This window comes from Staurois parvus, unplaced genomic scaffold, assembly GCF_062004578.1.
Source record: "Staurois parvus isolate SC_StPar_1 unplaced genomic scaffold, SC_StPar_1.0 ptg000154l, whole genome shotgun sequence".
Taxonomy (NCBI): domain Eukaryota; kingdom Metazoa; phylum Chordata; class Amphibia; order Anura; family Ranidae; genus Staurois; species Staurois parvus.
The window spans coordinates 19,474,075-19,489,664 of record NW_028317950.1 but is presented as its reverse complement, the minus strand read 5'-3'; the positions used below and the strand labels follow the sequence as shown (position 1 = coordinate 19,489,664).

At 42.4% G+C, this 15,590-nt stretch overlaps 1 protein-coding gene across 3 annotated transcripts in view; it reads left to right on the top strand.

Moving 5' to 3' along the window:
- Positions 1–15,590, top strand: part of CDK16 (cyclin dependent kinase 16) — a 53,983-nt gene that overhangs the window by 31,987 nt on the left and 6,406 nt on the right. For all 3 annotated transcript variants that reach the window (XM_089675174.1, XM_089675175.1, XM_089675173.1), the window contains 10 exons: positions 727–852; positions 972–1,028; positions 4,780–4,894; positions 5,167–5,261; positions 6,262–6,324; positions 6,422–6,545; positions 8,406–8,526; positions 11,369–11,466; positions 13,435–13,540; positions 13,626–13,668. In XM_089675174.1, the coding sequence (XP_089531300.1) occupies positions 727–852; positions 972–1,028; positions 4,780–4,894; positions 5,167–5,261; positions 6,262–6,324; positions 6,422–6,545; positions 8,406–8,526; positions 11,369–11,466; positions 13,435–13,540; positions 13,626–13,668 (948 nt within the window). The remainder of the gene's footprint in view (positions 1–726; positions 853–971; positions 1,029–4,779; positions 4,895–5,166; positions 5,262–6,261; positions 6,325–6,421; positions 6,546–8,405; positions 8,527–11,368; positions 11,467–13,434; positions 13,541–13,625; positions 13,669–15,590) is intronic.

Here is a 15,590-nt window from a genome sequence, read left to right as displayed (position 1 = left end):
CAGATGATCGGTGCCGATCCGTCCTCTGACAATTGCTGGTTATCGGCAGTACTTTCCTCATGCTGTCACAGCGTGAGGAAAGTACAGCTGATAACCAGCAACTGCATTTACCGGTGATCTGCTGTCATTGGACACAGCTGATCATGTGGTAAAAGGCTGCTGTGATTGGCCTTTTACAACATCACGTGATCAGCTGTGTCCATAGGACACAGCGATCATGGAGATCGCCGGGTGCGTGCCCCCGGGGGCGTGCGGGAGGGCGCATTCTGGGAGGACATCATATGACGCCCTCCCAGAACTGGACGGCTACAGCGCGGTTGGCAAGTGGTTAGAGGATACTTATATTAAAAATATGGAAGTTGCCATCTTCTTGATTATCTGGCCTCACTGACTCGGAAGACACATTTGCATTATGGTTGTCCCAACCCTTCACTACTGCATGCTTGTGAAAGAAGGATAAACATGACAGCCCTGAAGCCTGCGTCTTCAACAACAGTTTCTGCTTCCATATTTTTATTCCGACAGGTCCCTTTTACAGATTTCCTAATTTACCTACGTCGTTTTAAACCTTAAGCCTTTGCAGAATTTAGGTTTTCATATTATCCTGAATAGATCCCCTCCTGTTGTTGTGTTGATATTTTTCATTGTGTTGGGTTGGAACCTTGAGCCTAAGATCCCTTGGATTGTGCCTGCTCTCATATAACCTGCATCTTACTCTTTCTCCAGGATATTAATAAGCGTCTGTCCCTCCCAGCGGATATTCGTCTTCCTGAGGGTTACCTGGAGAAGCTGGCTCTCAGTAGCCCTCCGTTTGACAAGCCCCTGAGTAGGCGATTAAGACGAGTCTCTTTGGTAAGTAAACCTGTCTTTAAACTAATTTTGTATTGACGTTGAACTTGATGGAAAGTCCCTTTTTTGGTTTCCTTTTTCACGTTGGTTTTGAATTACATTGACATTTTTTTCCCTTTCAGTCAGAGATTGGTTTTGGGAAGTTGGAGACTTATGTCAAGTTGGACAAATTGGGAGAGGTGGGTAAACAACACTGACAAAGGTTTGGTGAGGAGGTAGACATGATTTAGGTGAGATTTTGAGAAGCCTTTACAAAAGGGACCTCCAGCATACTTTCAAGCAAGCCAGCAACAAAAAAAAAAAAAAAGTAGCTAATGCTCTAAAAACAGTTTTTAGTTGCAGACACTTTCAAATATGTGTGGAAGCCCATGTCAAGATACCTCTGATAAGTGTGGTCCCTAAATCTAGACTATGGGAACAGATAAAGCAATGCACAGAGAGTTGGCATACCTGGAGGCAGCCATTTCCTCCCTGAAGGTACAGCAAAACACCAGTAGTCCAGACATCACATTTACAAGGCAGCTAAAGTGTGTGTGTGTCTTCAGTAAATGTGTCAAAGGTCTGATATGGGTAGAACGAATTGGAGGACGTCATTACAAGGTCTTTGTATACATAGTCCTGCTGCTCAAAGGTCAGCCAGCATATGACTGTGTGATCCGTAAAGTCTGGGGCGCACACCCAGTCGCAGCTGTAGTAATGTTAACAAAGAACTCTGGGTGGCTGCACTCCCAATTTAAGATCCAAAAAATAACTTTATTGAAAATCCATAAGAGCAACAAAAATACACAGATGTACAGACAGGGGAGGGAAGAGGTTAATGTGTTTCACACTGAAAACATGGTTTGGCAAAACCTCAGAGTTTTGAGAAAGCAAGTTTTCACTGTGAAACGCGTTAACCTCTTATATCCCCTGTCTGTTTATCTATGTATTTGTGTTGCTCTTATGGATTTCCAATAAAGGTGTTTTTTGGATGTTATGTTGGGAGTGCAGCCATCCGGAGCTCTTTGTCTAGACAACGTCTTGTGATGAGTGTGGATGGTTTTGGGAAAAGTCAGTTTTTTTTTTTATCAAGAATTATGTTAAGTTCTGAATGGTGAAAGTAAGGGCACTTATTTTATAATATCTTATAAATTATTTTGCTTTTGTGCAGGGAAGCATTCGAGCCTCTGTCATGTTTTATTGCTGTCTTTGTCCCTTACCTTGTGTCAGGACTGGAAGTGATAGAAAATCTTTGCAGTGGGGCCACAAACAAAAACGCATGTCTAGCAGCGTGACAAAGGGTCTTTGTTGTCCATTGAGGGGCACAGGAAGTGTTTAACCTACAGGTTTATTGCCATCTAAAGGAAGATTGGACACTGCCAAACAACAAAATGGAATCCAGCCCAGGATTGCCCATCCTACCACCAGCATGCCTCAATTATTTTCGTTAGTGTCCTAGGAGGAAGGATGTCCACTTAAGCTCTGCTGTGTTACCTATTTTTTTTGCTCACACTTTTTCTTCTGCAATTTATTTTCTTTTCAGTCACAACTCTTCATCTCTGCTGGAACTTTGTCTCTTTGATTGAAGTTGTCTGGTGCGGTCTTCCATAACTTGACTTTATGAGCATGCTGGACTGGATGCTTCAAGGATTGACTAGAAGTTATCTTTAGGCACTGGACTCTGCGTGGGGAGCTTTCTGGACTCCATTTTGGTGTAGGTTAGCTTTAAAGCTCTTTCCAGGTCCAGAGCTGCTGACCTTGCCTCAGAATTTGTCCTGTCTTTGAATACTCACTTGGCGAGTGGTTGGGCCAAGCTCTGGGTGTAGAGTTGCTTGTGGGGACTGTATGCTTTCTTTCCTGCCATACAGCTTCAAGGAGACCTCTAACTGCTGCTATTACTTGCAAAGGGACACGTTGAACTCCAGTTTTCAGCCCATTCCTGCTGCCCGCTTACAGTGACTTTGGTCATCTTCAGCCATCCTACCTTCACCTGCTTACCAACTGTCCGTGTTTTGTGAGTTCCTGACCTTGCCACCACATGGTTGCAGTATATGATTCTAGACACAGGAGGGACAGTCCCACCGTATTGGGTGCCCATTCTGACTGTCTTCATTCTGGTCCACAAATTCCACATGAAGTAGACCAAATCTGTCATTGTATTCTCCCACTAGGGAGTTTCTGGCATCTGTAAACATCAAGGATGCTTACCTTCATGTTCCCATTTTTCCAGTGCTTCAGCAATTCCTAAATGTGGTGCTTCTGCTCCTCCACTGCCAGTTTGTGGCTCTGCCTTAGCTCTGGAATCAATTAAGTCCTTGTTTCCCATCCTTTGGATCCATCCTTGTGATGGATGCCAGTCTGTTGGTGCAGAATTTCGGACAATTTAACTATTTCTAATTCTTGGGCCATTTTACTGGAGAGTCAGCTTTTCCTGATTTAAACGCCATGTCAAGGAGGAATCAGAAGACTCGCCATGTCAAGACAGGTGGATTTGATCCTGTACTGGATGCAATTTCATGTTCCAGCCTTGTCTGCCATGTACATTTTAGACATAGACAGCAGGCATATTTCCTCCTCTAGCAGCGGCTGGACCCAGGGAAGCAGTCCCTACAACCTGAAGATTTCTAGGACCAGTGTCACAGGATGTGGATCTCCTGGCCTTCAGGTTCAGGAACAGACTGGACATGTTTGTCTTCAGGTGCAGGGATCCAGCAGTGGATGCTTTGATTGCTTTGAGGGATCATTAAACGATGCCTTTCCTCTTCTGAAACCTCTTCCTTGTCTGCTTTGCAGGATTGAGATTGGGAGGGCATTCCAGTGATCCAAGTAGTTCCGGACTTGCCTAGGCTGATGCACTATGTAGACCTAGGAAGACTCCTTACAGATGCTTCATGGGGTTTGGTTTCTGCCCTTTCTGTTCTGTTTCAGAGACTATTGATTTGCACTTTGCCATTAAGTCCTTTGTTGAAACGATCTCTCATGTATCTACTCCCTATTCATTCCCCTATGACTCCTTGGGATCTGAATCTGGTACATCCTGCGCTTCAATAATCTCCTGTTTGAACCCACTGGAGTCATTCATTTCTCTAATCTCAACCACAAAGTGGCATTTCTTGTAGCCATTACCTATGCAAAGCAAATGTCTGAGCTGATGGTGTTATCCTTCAAGGAGCCCTTTCTGGTTTTGCAATGGGATAAGGCAGCTCTTTGAGCTGTTAGCAGTCCCCAATTCTCTATTGTTGCTTTTTCTTAGACCTGTTAGTGATTGTTTGCTATTATGCCCACCCCTTAGACTACTTTTGAATGTCTTGAAGACTTCAGTGCCCCTCAATGGATGAGAAAGAAAATAGGAGTCCATTGAGGAACACAGCTCCCACCTCCTGTGTGTTTATGATCATGCTCTCAGTACTACAATACAAATAAGGAATACATACACCTTCCCCTTACACTAGTGGAGCACTGGTGTACATTTTTCTCTTTTGTAGTGTATTATTTTGAGTTTAGTGCTGGCAACTTGGGGGGCTGGATTAGTAAGGAGTGCAAAAGGGACTTGTCACAAATGCTTTGTCAGGCTGGTAATAGGATGGGTTATGTTTGGCTGGCCTACAGTTTTTTTGTTTGCCAGTGTCCATTCCTCCTGTAGGCAGCAGTATATATCCCGAAGCTTCCAGACTTCAGTGTCCCTCAATGGACTTCACAAAAAGGATTTTTTGATTAGTACAAAAATCTTATTGTTGTCTGTGCCTTCCAGCCCCAGTGACAACTTCTACTGCCAGTTCTTGCCCTGATGTCGCAGGGATAGGAGGTGAGGGGAAATCTCCCCACTGGGGTCAGAGACCGAAATAAAAACTTTATTCCCAACCAAAAAATGTTTTTGGCGTTACGTTTTATGTCCTATCGGTATTTCTTTTGTCCTTGGCTGGCTGTGGCTTAGATGTCTTTCTTTGTCAGGGAACCTATGCTACTGTTTACAAGGGCCGTAGTAAATTGACTGAAAACCTGGTTGCCCTTAAAGAAATTCGCCTGGAACATGAGGAGGGTGCCCCCTGTACCGCCATAAGGGAAGGTAAGTGACAAAGACACATCTGATGAGACAGTTCACTCCGTGAAACTGGAAGGTTATTTTCCTTTGAAATGTAGCTGTCCTTTGGAACACCTCCAAGTCTTTAGGAGCATCCAGTTCTGCTGTGGATGCAGGTTTTAGATGAGTTAGAAACTGATCAATACACACTAAGGAATGTAGTCTTATTATGTGGCCAATATTTCTAGTAAGCAATCTTTGTATACATTGCATTCTGCTTTCATTGCTTGAACAGTACCATTACTGTTTTCTTCCAGTTTCCCTTTTGAAGGATTTAAAACATGCAAATATTGTCACTCTACATGACATCATCCACACTGAGAGGACCTTGACTCTGGTCTTCGAGTACCTGGTGAGTGCCATCTCAAAAACAATCAGTACAGTAGTCGTTACTCATCTATTAATGACTTAATGGAGCCTTTACCTTTACTCAGAACGGGAGAAATGCTAGGAGTAAGGTAGCATTTTAAAAATGGCAGCTGACTGCTCAGTCATGTGTCTATAAATAGCATTAATAATATTCAGAAGACCGTGATTTATAAGGAATTGATTGACTTCATTACCAGGAGTCGCAGTGTCCAGGGCCTACCCCTCAAGTCAACCCCTGGTATCATAGTGAGACTAGTTTCAAAGGGGCACACAGAGGAGAGGGTTTTGATGGCTCGATGTTAGCCTCTTGCAGTTCACTGTACAGCAGAGCTCAGACTGGGAGAGGAAGGAACAGCACAAGAAATCGGTTGACCTGCAGTGCTCATAGGAAAAAGCAAAGGGATAGCAATATGAGCTCATCAGTCTGCTTCTTCTTTCGCTGTCCATTCACATACCGGGGGTGTACCTGTTATTGTTATTTAATTGCAGCAGAGAAAAATTAGGTCTTCTGAGCTGTCAAACAGGACTGGGTGTCAGAGCTATATAAATCTCAGAAAATGGATGAAGAAGAACACAAATCCTCTGGATGTAGATCAGTTTATTTATTTAATCCTTCCGTTGTCTGCCTGGAGTTCAGCTTTTAATAAGAATGTCAGATTTACTTTAACCCCTTGACGCCGACTGCAAATTAGCAGCTTCACAGAACTGAGCTTTTTTCCGTGGGGCTGCTAAAAAGGGGGGGGGGGGTCTGGGGGAAGGGAAGGTGAAAGGTAGAATAGGGATGGGGAAGTTGAGGTGCCTAGGGATAGTGGGTAGAAGACACGATCTTACAATGTGAGAAAACAGCAACACAAAATATGTACTGACATCTTTTTATAAACAGTTGTCATAACCTGTTTTAAATGATCACAATTCCACTTCTGAGCCAGTGTACCATTGACTCTATAATCCTTTACATTTAAATCTGTTTTTTCCGCATGCAGGACAAAGATTTGAAGCAATATCTAGATGACTGTGGGAACCTAATAAACCTGCACAACATCAAGGTGAGTCGGCAAGTGTGAAGGTGGTACAAGTAATTGTGATTTTGGTTTTTTGGTTAAACAGAAGAAATAACATGTTCTATATTCTTGTTTTTCTCAGCTTTTTCTTTTCCAGCTTCTCCGAGGGCTCTCGTATTGTCACCGGCGCAAGGTTCTTCACCGAGACCTGAAGCCACAGAACCTGCTGATAAACGAGAAGGGGGAGCTCAAACTCGCTGACTTTGGTGAGAAAGAGAGAACATTTTGGTTACAGCCACAAGGGCTGGCAAATTGGCTTTCTTTTAATGCAAGATGTATAACTTGTAAAGAAGAGCTGACTATACACTGAACAGACTGAGCAAAATGGATGGATGGATAGATGAATCACTCACTGCCGCTATTGTATTCTGACAACTGAGGCTGTCGGCTGTCAGAATATCCAAACAGTCACTGCATCTGATTGGATGTAGATGCTGTTTGGCCAACTATTTTCTGCATAGCTGCTTCGATTTTTCAATAAAAAGATGGTGAGCGAAATACAGAAAGAAAGATGTTGGGCAAAGTGCTGCCAACAGGGCCACCCACTGATTTAATTTAGGCTGGTTCATTAGAAACCAGACTAAATTTGCTTAGGCAAGCCATAGTTTATTCGATTTTCTTCCTTTCACCATACTGCTTCCTGCAACAATATTGTATTTTTCCAGGGGGGAGCACGGGGAGCTTTCCCAGTTAGCAGAATATGATTACTGCTAGCCACAGGCAGTAATTGAATGCTGAATATCCGACAGGCTGGTTGTACTGAAGTTGATCGATGGGTCAACTTGGGTACAGTCAGCCTCTGCCGAAAGATGGATAGAATCTGCCTGTCGCTGCTGAACCAGCTGATATTCAATCCATTTATGGCCGTCTTTAGTGTATGTCCAGCTGTACAGAGAGCTCACCTACTGCAGTATATATTGGCAATCCCAGCTCAATCCCATACAGCTTGTTGGCTTCTCCCAGCATGCAACAGAGAAGTTAAAATCAGCACACATAGTAATCCAGATAGAAGACAGTCTTTCTAATGTGCATGGATAAAAGTGACAGATAACAGGCATTTCAAAGTGAAAAGTCAAACCTTAACATTCAGACTTGATATGCATACAAGGAGCACTCCCTCGTGGTTTCAGTATTTATGCCAGTTATTGCTGTATTGCACTCGTCTATTCCACTCACTTTATCTGGGAACTCTTTTTGCTTATGTTTTGTAATGCAAGGAAGGTGTTCCCAAATACACCCATTACAGGTTCATGTCTCTTATACAGAAAGCATGATGTATCAAAGTGACTATAATAATTAATTTATACAGCGCCATTAATTTACACAGCGCTTCACATATATATTATACATTTCCATCAGTCCCTAACCCTCAAGGGGCATACAGTCTAACGTCCCTAACTCACATTCATACTAGGGCCAATTTAGACAGGATCTAATTAACCTACCAGCATGTCTTTGGATTGTCGGAGGAAACCGGAGTACTTGGAGGAAACATGCAAACTCCAGGCAGGTGGTGCCATGGTTGGGATTTGAACGATAACCTTAGTACTGCCAGGCAGAACTGTTAACCATTTAGCCACTGTGCTGTTTGTCACTGACATCAGTTATACAGTTGTGCTCAAAAGTTTACATACCCTGGCAGAAATTATGACATTTTGGCACTGATATTGAAAATATGACTGATCATGCCAAAAAATGCTCTTTTATTGAAGGATGATGATCATATGAAGCCATTTATTATCAAATAGTTGATTGGCTCCTTTTTAAATATAATGATAACAGAAATCACCCAAATGGAATGCATCAAAAGTTTACATCCCCTGGAATGTTTGGCCTTGGTACAGACACACCAGGGTTACAATGCCAATTAGAGGTTAATGTCCCACATCTGTGGTTTTTTAAATTGCAATTAGTGTCAGTGTATAAAAGTCCATTAGCACAGTGGCTAATGGACTTTTTAACTGCTTAGCTCCTATAAGTGATGTGTTGTACAATTCCTTGATATTGTCTCATGATTAGATAATGGTGAAAGGAAAGGGGGAAGATATCACATTTTTTTTTTCTAGGCTTGGCACGGGCAAAATCTATCCCCACCAAGACTTACTCTAATGAGGTGGTGACGCTCTGGTATCGGCCCCCAGATATTCTCCTGGGATCAACAGAATACTCCACACAGATTGATATGTGGTAAGTAAGATCCAGAAGAGGACACCCAGCTGTCTATAAACCCCTAGCATGTTCTGCCTGGTATGCTTGCCTATTTTAATGATTTAAAGCATATTTAAAAACAAAAAATTAACATATTGAAACTTACCCATCCTTAAATTAGGGGTGCTCAAACTTTTGAAAAGCGAGGGCCACTCAAGTGATTTGTAACCAGTCACAGGCCACAATGAACAATGGGGTTTTACTGCCCCCAAACTGTCCCATTTTAAGCCCCTATAAGGCTGCTTTCACACTAATGCATTGTGGTTTACCTGCATCTCAGGTGTGGCACATTGCACCTGAGGCTTTCCTGAGGATTAGCTGCACTGGGCCATAGACTGCTATTACATCTTGCTTGTGCGGTACACTTTCTGAAAGCACACCAAAACTCCTGTATTCAGGATAAGTTGGCTCAGTGCAGCCAACCTGCAGGAAAGCCGCAGCTGCAGTGCGAAAGCAGCCTAATAACCATTTTTTATAAGTGCTAATATGCCCATTACAAAAGTGCAGTGTTTGTTATGTTTAATACACCAGCCTTTTCTTCTTCCAGCTTGGTTATGAATAAGCACGTGATCATGTGAAACGCGTTAACAGCTTTATATATGTCTTGGTGCTCTTTGTATCCGATGGATCAATAAATTATCAATCAATCCTCTGGTGTGCGGCTAACCCTTTTTCCTCATTCTCTCCCAGCTTGTGCTGGCAACGCTCTCCAGGCTGCCTGAAAGGTCCCGGGTGAAGTGTACTTAGTATCACACTACCTGGGACAGGAGCCGGCACCACAGAGGAAGCACTGACTTATGCGGCTTCTGCTCCTACCATGGCCGACTGCTTCCTCCACTGCCAGCACCGGCTCCATGCACTCTGATGCTCTGGGATGGCGGGTTGGAAACCCCTTAATTGTGATCTGGGCTTTCTGATCTGTCATCCCAAAGCATTGGAATGTGCTTGTCAGGGATGCGGGTGTGACCAGAAGTGTGTGGACTGACACAGGGAAACGTAGGCTTCAGATATAGTAAATAATATAATTTATTGAGACTAACAATACAAACATAAACGCAGTGCACCAAACCCCAAGCTAACACAAATACATACAACAAGGTGAAACAAACCCAAACCTAAACTGATATAGATACACAGGTACATACACATATAGTGCACAACGTAGTCAGGAAGGCCGGGTCGATAACTATAGGGCAGGTAGGTACAGGAGGAGCAGGCGGAGAGTAGTCAGGTCACGATCCGGGTACAGCAACTAACGGACAGGTAGGTACAGGGGGTCAGGCAGAGAATGGTCAGGGTCACAAGCCAGGGATCAAACAGGAGAAGTCAGCAGAGGTCAGGATCAGGCAGGGTCGGCAACAAGTCAGGCAGAAACAGGAACAGGAATGCAGTTTACAAGATACAGGGGCTCATGGAAAAACACACACCAAGGCACAGACTGCAGGTCTGGCCATCCCTTAAACACACCACCTGCAATCAGCCCCAGGTGATGGCTAATTGCCGAAGTGAACCTCTGGTTGTTGAGAGCACCCGCTGGCCAGCCCTGGTACTGCAGCCCACAAGGCAGGTGAGTCCCTCCACTATTGGCAAGTCCATTCCTGACAGTGCTTCCCTGGTTTGAGGTTGCAGGCCACATCAGAGGGCCCCACGGGCCACAGGTTGAGCACCCCTATCTCTTAGATGGTGGCTGCATTCGTTTTCATTTTTCAGGCTAAGAACATTTTCGGCGAGCACTGAAAATGCATATAGATTCTGCCAGCAATGCATTGTCCTTGACTGTTCTGTCTCTCCAATATAAGCATTGATAGTGTTATCTCTGTAACTTACAGTTGTGATGAGATAGTGATAACTTCAACCTCAGTTGGATACCACAGTCAGTGACTCAATCGATAAGACATCTTGTAGATCTTGTGAAGTTTATTCCATAAACTGAGAGAATTTTACAACAATGAACATTCGATAGGTCAAAAGATCATAATATTTCTGCTCCATGCCATGATGCTTGCTGCAATGCCTTACTGGGAAAAGGGGTGGGATATCTACAGCATTAACTAAACCAAAGGAAAGGAGGAGCAGAGACAAGATATAGAAAACACTTAAAGGCATATGACAGTCAATATGATAGTCATGTCAAACATGACATTGACACTTCCTGTGAGCTTTAATAAAGCACAGACAACTTTACCTTGTAAACCACTAATCCTGTCAATCCACCATGAAATAGAGATGGTGAAAGGCAGACATGTTTGTATAACAACCATGGCTCCTTCCATAAATACAGTGGAAAAAAAATAGCATAGCCACAAAGGAACAGGAATGCTATTGTTTAACAGATTCCTGTGTGAAAATAAGTAGTAAAAAGCCAGAAAAAGAAATAACTGCAACCACATCTAAGGACTGGTAAGCTACAATATATTACATTTGTGTTTTGGGGTTTAGATACACTTTAAATTGTGGAAAAATCACAGAATGAACATGCAGTATGTATCCTGAGGCTAGACACATGCCATCCTGTTCTTCTGCCCAGCTTCAGTTACCAGTTTCTCAGTATTTACAACAGTATCAACCTGAAGTCCCCCCTTCCCATACTTTGCATTTCTTACAATGTACTATTACAAGGCAATAGGAACAAAACTTCTGTAAAAAAAGGGTTATCAAAACTGTGTAAATGCTGATTTTGAAGACACTTTTGAATAAAACACACAGCTCTGACCAAAGTATTTACCTCTGACAGTTTGCTGAGTATTTTTATGACTGCACTATCCATTTTGGAGGACTGACATTTTTATGCATATCAAACATCTCTCTCTTTTTTTTTTAGGGGCGTCGGATGCATCTTTTATGAGATGGTCACCGGGCGACCTCTTTTCCCAGGATCCACTGTGGAAGAACAGTTGCACTTTATATTCAGGATACTTGGTAAATAAGTGATTATAGAGAGCAGTCTGCACTAACGGATGTAACAATTTTTGAAAAACTACTTGTCCAGGGACTAAATCGGGTTCCCAATCTACTTGTCACCTCCCTGCCTGTCTCCAGTACCACACCCAGGGACTAACAAGGAGGGGAGAGACCTGGCAGTGCAATGAGCACCGATTGGCTGCTCGTCAGGAAAGGAGAGTGTCAGGCTTATACTTTATCCCTTTCGCTGCCAGAGCCATTTTTTGCGTTTTTTGCATATGTTTAAAATAATCATTTTAGGCCTGAAGATTACATAAAACCCCCAAAACATTATATATTTTCTGAAAGCAAAGACCCTAGAGAATAAAGTATTGGTAATTCCAATTTATGTCACAAGATATTACCACAAAGTTCTAGGAAACACAAAATTTCAGTAAATAATACACTTAATTTTAGGGCACAAAACAGCAATAAATTATTCTTTTTTTTTTTTGGTAAAATATAAAAGATGAGGTTGCACCGAGTAAATAGATATCCAATATGTCAAACCTTAAATTTGCATGCGTTGTAAAATGGCAGTAAACCATTCTATAAGTGATGCTTTTAAAGCCCCTTATAGGTCATCAGTTTAGTGTTACAGAGGAGGTCTGGTGCTAGAATTATCACTCTGGCAATATGCAACATGTGCTTTGCAATCAATGTTTTCATGCATAGGTGCCTCGGCATATGCTTTTACGGTTGTATGTGCATATGTGTGGGGGTGGGGGGCCTCAAAAATATTTTTTTGGGGGGGGGGGAAATGTGCTTGGGTGTAACTCTCATTTTTTTACAAGTAAAAAATAAAGATTTTTTTTTCTAAGTCACAAAGGGGACAAAAAGTCCCCTATGTGATGATTTTTGGTGACAGGTTCTCTTTATTAAGACATCCAGGGTCTCCCCTGTACTCCACTGGATGTAATGCAGTACACATCACACTGCAGTACATTTTTTTCCTACCTAAATGGCCAGGAAATCTGTCCACGAGGACCTGGAAGTGACGTCAAAACGCCACTTCCGGGTCAAGACAAGAAGAGGAAGCGAGAAGACATGTCTGCTCTCCTCCATCCCCTCTACATGACACCCGTTGAACTGGTTCCAGAGCTGCAGATGGGCAAGCAGAACCCCAGGAGACATAGCAGGCAAGACAGAGATAGGCGGAGTGGGCTGTGTGGAACCAAGTGGCGGCAGCACTGCTTCCACCTGACAGGTGAGCCCTGCTGCTTGCCCGCAGCAGGGTTAAAGGTTTAAATTGAATATCCCTGACTAACCTACCTTAGTCATTCAGAAACACTCTTTTACCCTTCTGATTTCTCCATACTTATGAGGATAGGTGGAGGAAGCTCAATTATAAAGAATGAAGCAGAAGCAGGGCATTGCTTGCCTTGCAGGCCCTCAGATACAGCTTTCTCCCTATCAAACCCTCAGGAAAACAGTGAGCAGCAGTAGTAGTCATAGCCTTACCCAATCTCACTCCAAACCTGATGAGATTAGCAGTGAGATGGCAGTGCCTCAGATGTCCTCACACAGCAATGAGGTTTCAGAATACAGGTGCCTAGTCAGAGTTACATATTAGGATGTTCACTGCTATTTTTTTAGGCAAAATCCAAAACAAAAAATGAAATTTTTCAGGCCACTGCTTAGGCATAATTACTATTTTGAGATGTACTCTGTTAGATAGTGAATCCTCACCTTCCAGGTCGGCTAAGTAAACGGAGTATGTATGTTACATGTTACTGCCGCCGTATAGTGAGAGTGTACTCTTGGGAACAAACGTTTAAAGATTAGAATAGCATTAATAGCTGTAACGTGTTTAGAATTCTATGCTTAATAACACAGTTAGGACATGCAAATATAATAAACTCTGGGATATGTATATTTCAAATTTGATATATCTTGACTATTCAGATAATTGCTTTCATTTAACAAGCAGTCCTCTGTTCTTTTCAGGGACACCCACTGAAGAAACGTGGCCTGGTATCCTATCTAATGAAGAATTTAAATCCTACAATTATCCCAAATATTTTCCAGATCCTATCCAGAAGCACGCTCCCAGGTATGGGCCATAAAGATCTACTTTTTCTCAATATTCCATGTGACGCTTACTGCCATCTAAATACACTTTCCTGTTGTCTCCATAGGCTGGATTCAGATGGGGCAAATCTTCTCTCTAAGCTCTTACAGGTCAGTAATAGGGAGGGAAAGGTACTGACTGTGAGTGGTAATAATTATTTGAACAATGAATACACCATTGTAAATAACCATTAACTGCATTCTGCTGCTCATGCTTAGTTGAACCAACGCCAGCGCCAACAGGTTAAATAGACACATAGGGGGAGATTTACTAAAATTGGTGCACACAGAACCTGGGACAGAAGTGCATAGTAACCAATCAGCTTCCAGGTTTTATTGTCAAAATTTAATTGAACAAGCTGAAGTTGGAAGCTGATTGGTTACTATGCACAGCTGCACCAGTTTTAGTAAATCTCCCCCATGTGTTCTTACTGTTGTGTGATGGAGAGCATTTCCACAAAGCTGGCATGTAGCAGCTCTATATAAACACAGATTTCAAGCCATTACGTTAGCTTAACCACTTTACGTTTATAAACGGCCACCTGTTCCTGCACTGCTCCCGTCCAGTCATTTATGTACATGGACCGGACAGGAGCAGTGCATGAGCAGGTGGCCATTCATTCGAGGTCCCAATCAGTGATCACATGAATAGTAGTAAGCAAGATGTCACTTGCTGACATCATTACTTACTACTAGTGAAATCTGTGAATGATCACCGAGGTCACATGGTACAAGGCTATTCACAACAGCCTTGTACCATGTGACAAGCTGTGACCAATCACAGCTCTCACAGTATTTCTCAATGGCTGCAAGAAGTTGCTTGCTCTAGGGCAGTGCTTCTCAAATAGTGGGGCGCGCCCCGCTCCGTCAAGGGGGGCGCATTTGACCTCGGGGAGCATACTTTTCTATTTTGATTAATTAATCCAACCAGAGAGGAGCAATGATTGCGTTTACAGCCTTTGTGGGTGTAAAAGCAATCAGTGTAAAAAAAAAAAAAAAATTTTCATCACCCCCCACAAGTAGTATAGTGTCACGATGGTGACCCTGTACTGCTAGTGTGCCAGTATGTTAAAAACACATAAATAATTATGTAAAAAATGTTTTAAAAATTATAAGTTTTGGTTATAAACTAATTTAGGTTTTTTTTTTCTAAAAAGATAGCTGAATACATTTTTGGCGAATATCTATGAAGAAAGATTATTTATTTGCAAATTTGTTTTTAAGAAAAACACTTTTTTTCAAAATGTTTGGATTTTTTCATTTCTATAGCAAAAAAATAAAAATTCTAGTGGTGAATAAATACCACCAAAATAAAATTTTATCTGTCTCAAAAAAATGCTACAAAATTCATATGGGTAAAGTGTTGCATGACCGCGCAATTGTCATTCAGAGCGTGATAGCACTGAAAGCTGAAAATTGGTCTGGACAGGAAGGGGGCGAAAGTGTCCGGACTTGAAGTGGTTAAATGGAAAAACTTTTTTATGGCTTTTGAAAAAATTAATTCCTGAATAATCGTAAGGGAGCTAAGATGCAGCAGACAGCTTTACTATGTAGCTTTGAAGTTTAATGTCCTGCCTCTCCTGGTAATGGGCTGCCTCTGCTCTTCTTGAAGCCGTTTGCACATACTCTATATGGGAGCATGTGGGGAAGCAACCGGGAGATACTGTGCATTGTGGAGGAGAAGTATGTAGAAGGGAAGGGGTGGGAATGTTGGGTTCTTTCATGGCTGGTTCACAACACTTGTGCTGCATTTTCCACATAGCAGTGAATCACACTGCCTATTGCAGACACACGTTGTGCCACTAAATGTTAATGGCAGCCCCTGGCATCTAGCAAACACAGGTGCAATTACTGCTGACAAAACCTGCAATTTGATCAAATTGATTTGATGTAACAATAATGCAAATGTGCTTTTTGTGCTATTCCCACACATTTAACAGTCCATTGAAATTAACGGGCTATCAAAAATGCATAGTGCACAAAACTGAATTGGTCCTAAATGTTAACATGGCAGATTCTCTTTAGCCAAAGGA